Here is a 10,228-nt window from a genome sequence, read left to right on the forward strand (position 1 = left end):
AACCCACCCGCTTCTTCAGCAGCTGCTGGTAAATATCCTGCTACTGCTTCCAGCTCCTGGGTCCTAATGCCTACAGACACCTTTCCCTCTGAGCAGAATGCTTCTCTTAAGGGCCATTTGCTCTGGAATACAGCTATTGTGGCTCTGAGGCAGGGAGTTGCTGGGTGGAAAGGACAGGCATGCCCTTGCAGGTCTCACATGTGTATGGGACAAGGGGGTTGCAATCTAGTTGGAAAAGGAAGTAAAACCCTCCAAAGTTGCTACAGTGGTGGCGGCAGCGGCAGCTGCTGCTCTGGCAAGCCACAAGGGAAGACCATAACATGACCCACCACATGTAACATCTGTATCTTCTGAAGTCTCTGTTTGGGGAAGGACCACACCTCAATTCTAGAGCATCTCCCTTGCAAGCAGATGATCCCAGGTTCAGTTTCCTGCAGCATCTTCCGGTTGTGTTGGAAGAGACTCCCACCTGGAGAGCTGCTGCCAGTCAATGCAGACAGTACTGAGCTAGATGGACTAATGGTCTTGATTCAGTATAGGGCAGCTTTCTGTGTTTCTCTTCTCCCTGGGTTTAGTTCCTCTTTTTCTTGTTATTTCTCTGCTGCTACCCAAGGACCCCAGAGACCTGCTGGGAACAGAGAGCGTGGCTAATTACCCTAATTGGGATGGATTTGTTGCTGTAATTGCCTGAGGAAGGCGAGGCTCTGATGGGCACCTGGGGGTGGCTGCAGCCTGATTGGAAGTGGGAGAAGGGCAATTTGACTGAGCTGTGTTCTTGGGTGCCCTGGTTGGGGGAGATTTGGGGTGTTCTGCCACGGGGAGGGGGGGCTAAGTTCAGAAGCTATTCCATCTCACTTGAGGAACAACCGTAGACTTGTAATGGAGCAGCAGCATTTATATACAGTCACACAGACTCCCTTTCTTGATAAAATGTATTGGCAGCATTTAGACACACACCCAGACTCTCTTCTTTGAGAAACTCCCTCTCGATCCTCCCGAAAGTGGCCACTGCACTTTGTCTGGCAAGGTCTTTGTTTCTGCCAATTTTCTGCAATGCATCGCCCAGGTGAGGAGGTCTCTAGGAAAGGGTGGGATGTAGGTTTTGCCTCCTCCTAGCTGTGGCTTTCAGCAAGGCAGCTGCTCCATCCTCAAAGCTGGCAGTCTCTCCCCGCTTCCATCCCAAAGACGCCTTCCCTGGCCATTTCTCTCAGAACAATATAAAATCCTCCTATTGACTCTTCCAAGCTTAGCCAACTCTAAAGACTGAATTTTTTTTAAAAAAAGAAAGGGTAGCCCCCTCTCCCCAGGGGTAGTATGAGGGGGGTTGTCCCAAATACCCCAGGTCTCCTGCCCCTTCACTCCACCCCATCCTTTGTTGCATTGCTTGTGAGGCCCCCCACCCCCACCCCCTTAATTTATCTCTGTACACCTACACCAGTCTATGCCAATCAGTATTGTGGACCTCCCCCCAAGTAGTGCCCCTCTCCACAGCAGCCTAACCTTTTGTCCCATTGAAAGATGTTTCATAGGTGAAGAGGAACTTCCAGCTGTAGAGTGGCACAGGCAGGTCTTTCTGATACTAGAGGTCTGCCTGAAAAGCTTGAATTGTCAGAATCCTTATTGTAAACAGCATACAGTCTTTGTTGGGGGGAAGGATGGAACTCCTTTCCCCATCTTTTATGAGGATTATCTTAAGTGATCTGATGCCTTTACTCAAAGACTCCCTGAAGCCAGCCTTGGTGATTGTGCCTCATCATGCCATGTGTTCTGGGCCCCATGTGGGGAGAGCAGCCCTCGGTTGCCCAGAGCATCATGGAAGCAAACCCCTCCTTTCTCCCACCACTCCACTCTACCTGCTGGTTGGTGCCATCTCCGCTTGGGCGGGGAGGAGGGCTCCCCAAGGGGCACCTCTTCTGCCAGCACAGGAGGAAGACATTGCTCAGACAGGCTTCTAGGGCGAGGTAAGTGAGCGCAGCTGGTGGGTTCCTTTGGGGGACTAGCTAAGGAAGGCGGGAGGGGGGGTGCATGTTTGAGAGAGTGTATGTATGAGAGACCTGCCTGCTACAGAGGGGACTGGTCCTCTAAATGTATTGAGTTGGGCTTCTGAGTGAGACAATCCATCCCTGGATGAAGCAGAGTTGGCTCCTCAGCTTGCATCCTTAACGTACGATGGGATCCTGAACGAGCAGCGATCAGGTGGGGTGGAGGCCCTCTGAAAGAAAAGACATTCCCCAAACCCTACCAAGCTCCAGCTCCTTAGCTGGAAGGATGATCTGTGGATTATACATTTTTCTGGATTAGAACTCGAATGCTTTGGTTCCTGAGGTCTCCCCTGAATTTGCAGCGCTTCCTTGAGGTTCTAAGGGTTGAAACCAAGCGAAGGAACGCAGAGCATCGTGGCATGAGCTTTGGTGTTCAGTTCCTTTCTGGCAGACCTCTATTTTGGGAAAGTGAATGGGCTGCACTTCATCATCCAAACTCTGGTATCTTTCTCAGATATGCAGAGCCTTTAGGGAAGAGCCCAGGCCCTGCTTTTTCAACTAATGGCTTAGTTGTGTCCCCCAAGCTTCCAAAGCGATTGTCAAGAGTGTTGGAGATGACCCAGGGCTGAGCTGATGAGGTTTTTTGCTAACTGTTGGGTGTAGGTTGGCTGGCCGGAGGTGCTGGTAGGATATAGGCTTCTGTTCTTGAGGGTTTCTGTCCTTGATGTCTGTCTACAGCTTTCCCATTTTTCCTCTGGGGCTCAACCAAACACAGGGTTGCTGGGCCAACGGCATTTGTCATTAGCGAGGAGCCCTGGGCCTCTGGGCGTGTCATTTTCCAGTCTCCATGGCAGCCACTGCTTGTGGACCTGCAGGGGTTCCTGGAACTCAGCCCACAGCCTTCATAGGTCTTTGTACTTGTTGCTGCAAGTGCTCTTACCCCTTTGACCGCTTCACCAGCAGCTGCTTTAATGGCATTAACGAAGCACCACAAGAGATCAAGGCCTTGGAGGGTTATCAGGCTAAAGGCTAAGCAGATTTGACCAGGGAATGAGACACAGAGCAGCCAAATGCTCAGTGCGAGAGCCGTTGTTGCTGGTGGGAACAGATAATAGAATCATAGAATTGTAGAGTTGGAAGGGACCTCAAGGGTCATCTCATCCAACCTCCTGCAATGCGGGAATGTAGGAATCTTTTGAAGGATGTTGACTGGTGGTCAGTCTTCTTGGTGGCACAAGTCAAGGTCCCACAGTGGACCAGTGAAGCTTCAGATGGTATGGACTCCTTGAATTTAGCCTGCGCAATCCTGCCAGTATGCCCAGTGCAGATAATGGGGGTGCCCCAGAGATGAGGCAGGGGCAACTTCTGGTTACAGTAATGTGCTCCCTGGAGAAGGCTTGCCCATGGCTGACTCTGTTGTGTTTTCTGCACCGGTCAGAGACATTCTGATTCTACCTTTGACTTACTGACTCTGCTTGTTAGATTTTTCTATGTTCCTGCATTAAGTATGTATTCTGTCCTGCTGGTTTCCCCCCCCCCTATTTTTCTTGGGGTTTCCTTGTTAAATCCTTTGTTGCTAAGCCCCCTGAGAATAGCTACACTATTAACTGTTTTAATGACTTGCTTTAGTTAAGAAGACATTGCAAGATTTCCCAAGGAGGAGGTGGGGGGGCGTGTCTTCCAACACTGCAGGGAAAGGCTATACCAGCAACAATCCATAATGGCACTTCCTGTCCTCTTGGAATCTGGAATAAGCTTCACATGGAATAAGATGCATGAGACTAATTGTAGGAGACACAAGAGAATCATAGAATCATAGAACTATGTAGAGTTGGAAGGACCTCAAGGGTCACCTAATCCAACCCCCAGCAATAGATAAAGTGATCCGGAGCTGAAGCTGCTCACTCCCCCCCCCCCATCCATCAGTTTGCAATCAAAAGCAGCCAGACTTTCCCTAAGACTTGCTCAGTGTTAGGTTTTGCTGAGTCTCTGAACAAAGAAAGCTTGGCAGATACTAAAAATGCACCTCAATGTGCACAACTTGATGCTCCAAATTGGCACTTACTTTCGTTTGTCAAGAAAGCTCCTTAGGCTGAGGTAACTATGCCTTTTCCTTTAAAACAAAGCAAAACTACATAAGAAGAACCTGCTGGATTAGGCCAATGGCCCATCTAGTCCAGCAGTTTTCATTTTGTGACGAGAGATCTTCATCTCTCACCACCACTATCTGTCTCAGTTTATTAGACTTGCCTGCCGCAAAGGTTAGTTCAGGCACCGGGAAATGCCCTACACTATCTGCCGTGAAGAGAGCTGCAAATAATTCACTCAGCTTCTCTGCAGCTCCTATGACTCCTGCGGTGTACCCCCCCACTGTCAACTCTCATCTTGTCCCCGCTTCGTCTCTAGCACACTGCCAACTAAACATTCACCATGTCACTCTGACTACCAGAAAGTGACACTCCACCCATCTCTACACTGGCTCCCTGTCTGCTCCAAATCCAGGGTGCACCCCCCTGCAGAGCCTGGAATGGTCTTCTCTCTTTGCTGCTCTCATATACCTAAAGGCCTCTCTGCCTGTGACCTTCTTTCCACAGCCTTCAGCCATCCCAAGGTCTCCTCCCTCCAGCAGCTCCTCTTGAATGCCTGGAGCTGCCTCCCAGGATGCCTGCCTGCAAAACCCCCTCCCTGGCTTTCTGCAATGAAGCCCAAGGCCATGCAGCCAAAATGGAGGCACATCCAGCTTGCTTGCTTGCTTCCTCTCTTCTTCCTCTGTGGTTATATTTAAGACTGGAAGCTCATCAAGTGAAGGTGCTGCCCTCCTGTACCTCCATAAAGAATCAGGCACACAGATGGCACCACACAGAAATAATGAGGGGGGGTCTTCCATGCTGGTCTTCTCCTTTTGCTGGGTTTGTTTAGCACTTCATGGCTCAAAATTGGCAGCATCTGTTCCGGGAGGTGCTGCAGGGCTGGGATCTAGCAACAGCCTGAGGCAGTGAAGCTGTTGTGGGGGACAGCAGCCTGTGCATAATCACTCTCATAGAGAAAGACCCAGCTGACTTTCCCCAGGAAGGCAGGTGTAATGTCTTCTATTCTGACTCCCTCCAGTGGATGTTACAGGACTTGGGGCAGCTCAAGTTCTGTCCTTGCAGACTGTGACCAGATCCAGATGCTCTGCACTGGGGTGATCCAGCTGGCTCCAACTATACTGGCCAGGTGGAGAAATGGCTTGATGGTCCAAAGCATCTCCTTCTGCCTTTTCTCCTTGAGTGAGTCACTTTTCAAGGGCCCACTGGCAACCACCTTCCTGACTATTGTGGGCACACCTGATGCCCTGATCAGATTCCTAGCCAGTGACTGCACAGCTTCATTACCTGGATGAGAAGACCAAAACACAGGAATGTGCAAAGGGCCTTGCTTCATTCGACCCATTGCTCCTAGTGAACTGAGATAGGTCCTGCCAAGACCCTGTTTAGAATCCTTTCTACAGCTTTGTCTTGAGTTTAGGGGTTGCTTGCATCGCCTCTTTGTGCTCGGGGTGTGCGTGCCGAGAAATCTGAGAAATGCATACATACGTTCCTTCCCTGTTGCCCACTCTGCAGGGTCCTACAGGATTAGATCCCCTTGGCTCGAGATGGCAAGTCCCAACAACCACCGGATTCTCCCAGCCCAGGGTAAGAGGCTTCATTGTGGTGGAATTTCTAGCAGAGGCGACAGCCTGACATGTGACTCACTCCTTGGTGAAGGTGATATTTGGAAGACACAGAGTGTCTCCTGAGCAAGTCAGAGGAACCAGGGTAGTATTGGGGAGTGGCTGGCTGTTGGATTTCTGCTTGCCCAACCGTCTGGTAAAAGAACAAGAGCCCCACTCCGCACTGGCGGAGGAAGAGGGGGGCGGGGGGAGCACACTGCCCCTGGTACCACGATTCTGGTGGGGTGCCATCACAGCTCCCCCCCCGCACTGGCTGCCACACCCCTGCAGGTGGTGTCCCACCCCCTGGCCTGCTCTCTGCCCCCGGTTCTGGAGCATGAAGCTCCGCCACTGCCCTAAAGAACAGTGGTCTGCAATGGGATCCATCAGTGCTTTGATGGGACATTGTCTGATGGTTCCCTACAGTGAGCTGTGGGTGACAGAGGTGCCTTTTCTCTCTGCCTTTCAAGAAACAAACAAACATGGTCTTTCTTTTTTCCATCTGCAGGCATCTTTCTCCTCTGGGTTGCTCTGCACTTCAGCACTTGGACCTCTTGTATACTGGCAGGTGAGAGGGCTGGCTGGCTATGTGCTGGGAAGGGGAAGGTTCTGTGTAGGGAGCCCCCTGGGGCACAGGCTGAGGAAGAGACAGATCCTTGGTACTTCCTGCCACTTTCCTCTATGCACCTCTTGAAACATAAGCATGGCTTCAGTTGCAATCAAGGCTTCTGCTCCACTCAGGAAACCATTAGCAGGAGCAGAGACTTCCTTGGCTCGCACACCAAGGGATTTGCTAACCTCTTCTTCCTCTTTCAGAGCCTGGGCCCATTTCAGGAGCACCCCTCGTCCCCAGCAGCTCAGCGAACAGCACAGGCATGATGAACGTAAGAAACTGACCCATCATGACGCTGCTGTGTGTGGGGTGTGTGTGTTGGGCATTTCCCAGTTGGAGGTGATGGGATGGGAATGTCTGGGTGGGGGGCAGGCATGGAGTGTCTGCTCCTGGCTGGCTGCTGCCGTTTGGTGAGAAGAAACATCCTGCAAATGGAAGTATTCATTGGGCAGGTTTGTATGTGAGAGATAAGAACCAGGAAATGATTCAATTGGGAGGCCCAAGTCAGGTCCAGGTCGCAGGTGAGAGGTGCTACTAGGGCACAGGATGCTTGGCCTGGGGAGGCCAGGGCAGCTGTCTAGTTTTCTTGCCATGAAGGTTCAGCTCCATCTCCCTCTGCAGCTCACATGCCAGAGCTTCCAGTGTTCCGGGGAGCGATGCTACCATGACGAAGCTCATGGGAACAACACAGAGACCTGCCACAACGCAACACACTGCGAGGTAGGGAGCCCAGAGGTGTTGCTTATTTGAGCAGGGTTGTTTTAAACAGTTTTAAAGTGTTATATGTCAATTTGTATTTTTTATTTGCATTTTTTGGGTTTTATAAAGTTGATTAATACTCTACAGCCTTTTAAAATGTGTTTGGGAGGTATTGTTCTGATGTTTTTGTTTTAACTTTTGACTTGTGTTTTTACCTTGTATTTTTATCCTGTGAACCACCATAAGATCTTGAAGGGTGGTACAGTATATAAACCAATAATAATAATAATAAATAAATAAAGCCCCCCCCCCCTCCGGAAGAGGCTGCAAAGGACTGTGGGTGGCCTTGGCCTCCGTTCCTGGACTGTGTTCTTACAAGTGTGGGGAGGATCAGCTAAGGGGCTGTGGGGTCCAGCCACTCCTGCTTCTCTGCATGGATCATAATGCAGCGATGGTCAGTTGCCAGCCTTGCCCTGCTAACCCTTTGTTGGGTCTTGCAGCTCTTCCGCCTCAACACTACCAGCTACACAGCCCGGTGCAGCAGTGAGTGTGGGGGAATCAACGGCACCGACATGTGCATGCAGAATGGCACCATCAGAATGAACTTGTGTTCAATGGAGTGCTGTAGCTCCCCAAACTGCCTGCTCCTCAACGCTACAGCCTACGGTAAGCTCCCCCAATGGGAGGCCTCTTAGGATGCTCTGCTTGGCAGGATTCCTTCTCCCTGGGGAGGCTGAGCTGACCTATGGGGCTTCTGGGCTGCCTTCGCAGAGAGGCCTTTCCTGGCTCTGGGGACTCAGTCCCTGGAGCAGCTGAAGGGCAGGATTTCAGCCCGCAGCCAGCCTCTCTCCGACCTGCCAGTCTGGCATGACAGCTTCTCCTGTCGGTCAAGAGGTCCTGGGGGCCTCAGCCAGCTCCTCCATCTCTCATGTCTGTTCTAGGTGACCTGCCACCCACCACCACGCCAGCGCCCACCACTACCACCACCAAAGCACCTCCCAAAAATGTAGGTGTCACTTCATGTTCTGGCAGGGATGGCTTGTTTGCTGGCGGGGCAAGTGGGCAGGTGGCATCCTCAGAGTGGGTGGGTTGGTGGATGAGTGGGAAATGGGATCCTGGTTCTTTTCCTATGTCCTCCCTCCTGCCCAACACCAGGGGTGCACACACATACACCCCAAACACATTGGATCAATCATTTAATTGAAGAGCTGTTGAGCAGAGGGGGAGATCCCTGGAGACAGCAAAGAAGTTGGGCCCACCTCCTCCCAGAAAAGTCTGGGCTTTTTTGTGGGGTTTGTCTGCCTTGCCCACCTCTCCTTCCTTCCTGACAGCCATGGATGGCTCTGGGCCATCCAGTCCAACCTGCAGAGATGTGTGACTGTCTGAACCCAACTTGACAAATGCCTGCGTCCTTCTGAACAGTCCTGATTTGTCTGGGGATTTGGCTGAATCCAGTGCACAGCCCTGGTGTCCACAATTCAATGGCCTGCCTCTCTTTCCTCCCTCGCTCCCTCCCTCTGTAGGGGAAAGTGTGCTCAAGCTTCACCTGCCATGGAGAAGGATGCTACAAGGGACAGAAGCATGCGGCCGGCTGCATCGTGGGCTTTGATTTTTGCGAGGTACCGTTCCTGAAATAACACCCCCCTCCAAACGCCCAAGCCCTTGTTCTGCCCTCTGAATGGATCCCTCTTGCTGCAGTGCCTTAGAATGCATCTTGAGCCTTGTAAGCTCCTTACAAACCAGCAGGAGCTGCGTGCCTCAAGAGAGCAGCAGGTGCCACAAGGCAAACTGGAAAGGGGTGGGCAGTGGCCAAGTGCACACTCTGATGGCTGTCGTGAGGATTCTGAAATGAGAATAGTTAGCTAAATGGGTGCTGGAGCATCCAATGGAAGGCTGCTGTTAAGGACAAGAGATCTGAAGTCTGAGGAAGAAAGGGGGAGGCCCACCAAATTGCCATCAGCAGCCCTGAGTGCCAGCTGCCCTCTGCAGGCACCCTGCTTGATCCTGGGCCCCCACACAGCATCAGTGCCTGAAACAGCAGCCAAGCTGGTTCCTGCATCTGCTACTTCTCTCCCTCCAGATGAAGAAAACCGGCCCCCACTTTGTGGCTGGATGCAGCAAAGTCTGCAAAACGGCTGGCCCGCCCTGCTCCGCGGGGTCCAAGGTGCCCTGCTATCAGGAGTGCTGCCCGGCGATGCCCAAGACCAGCTGCCTGAAACTGGATGGCAAAGTGCACTTCAATGGGGCCAAGCAGGTGGCAGCCCTCACCCCCCTGCTCCAGCTGCTGGTGTGTGCAGCTGTCCTCAGCCTGAACTATGCTCTCCTGTTCTAGGCCGGGCACAAGTGAAGCTGAGCTGGCCTGTTCGGGTCCTTAGGTGGTGGCAAAAAAGCAACTCTCCCTTCTCTGTGTGTGTGTCTCTCTCTCTATGCCTTGGGGAATCCACTTGCTTTGGGCCTTTCTCACGAGGCATCCAACAAATGCCTTCCCCCCTTTCCTCCTTTTTCTTCCAGGGCCAAGTGATTTATGAACCTTTGGGCTGTGTGAGCTTGCGATAAAGGGTGATATATAAATCAAATAAATAATAATAATAATTTAGCTCAGACCTACATAATCAAGAGTCACTTTCTTTCCCTCTGCCCTGGTCTGAAAGATGGCAGGAGATCTGAGCTGGAGCCAGCAGGTCACAAGCCTGATCCTGGGGGCAAGTGACAGAAGCGACAGGAATTCTCTTTTGGATTAAATAGGGGAGGGTGTCCTATCTATCCAGGAGCAGCTATTTAACTGTTTTGAGACCGTTTCAGGTTTGCAGAAAGCTGAAGGTTGCCTTCTGTTATTTGACAGAGTCCCAAGGGCTGTACAGAAAGCCTCTAATCAGGGTAGGGAGGTGAAGGAAAGGGGGAGAGTCCCCCCACCTTCTTCTTTAAACTAGCGTGACCCTGCTCTCTCCTGGCTTCCTGCTAGCTGGCTCTGTGAACCCCCTTCTGGCTCTGCAGGGGTGATGGGCCAAGGGAGAAGGGGGGGAGTTTGCTTATCCCCCCTAAAGGTCCTTGCTGCCATGGCTGATCTTAGCTGCTGCCTTAAATGAGGAACCCACTTTCTCGCTGGGCTGCCTGTCGTTCTCCACCCACCGCCCCACTCCTAGTATCAGAAATGTTTCTCTTGCCTAAAAATTGCAAATAAATCTATTTAACTAGATGAGCAGTGTGTGTGTGTTTAAAGTCCATGTCTCTGCCCTGGGCCTG

General features: G+C 51.7%; 1 protein-coding gene across 1 annotated transcript; it reads left to right on the top strand.

Annotated features, from left to right (window-relative positions):
- Nucleotides 1-1,906: 1,906 nt before the first annotated feature.
- On the top strand, nucleotides 1,907-9,595 carry LOC310767836 (uncharacterized protein). The gene is made up of 9 exons (XM_083625349.1): nucleotides 1,907-1,961; nucleotides 5,585-5,656; nucleotides 6,182-6,241; nucleotides 6,490-6,557; nucleotides 6,908-7,006; nucleotides 7,486-7,651; nucleotides 7,927-7,991; nucleotides 8,509-8,604; nucleotides 9,066-9,595. The coding sequence occupies exons 2-9, from the start codon at nucleotides 5,617-5,619 to the stop codon at nucleotides 9,315-9,317; spliced, it is 846 nt and encodes a 281-aa protein (XP_083481475.1). The 5' UTR covers nucleotides 1,907-1,961; nucleotides 5,585-5,616; the 3' UTR covers nucleotides 9,318-9,595.
- Nucleotides 9,596-10,228: the final 633 nt, after the last annotated feature.

This window comes from Podarcis filfolensis (genome assembly GCF_964270895.1).
Source record: "Podarcis filfolensis genome assembly, chromosome: 8".
NCBI classification, from domain to species: Eukaryota; Metazoa; Chordata; class Lepidosauria; order Squamata; family Lacertidae; genus Podarcis; species Podarcis filfolensis.

Excerpts from the sequence above, each read along its gene's own strand:
- LOC310767836 (XM_083625349.1), top strand. The coding sequence starts at position 5,617 with ATGGCAAGTCCCAACAACCACCGGATTCTCCCAGCCCAGG. Across the intron at positions 7,652-7,926 it reads CCTCAACGCTACAGCCTACG|GTGACCTGCCACCCACCACC; the intron begins GTAAGCTCCCCC and ends TGTCTGTTCTAG. Across the intron at positions 7,992-8,508 it reads CCAAAGCACCTCCCAAAAAT|GGGAAAGTGTGCTCAAGCTT; the intron begins GTAGGTGTCACT and ends CTCCCTCTGTAG.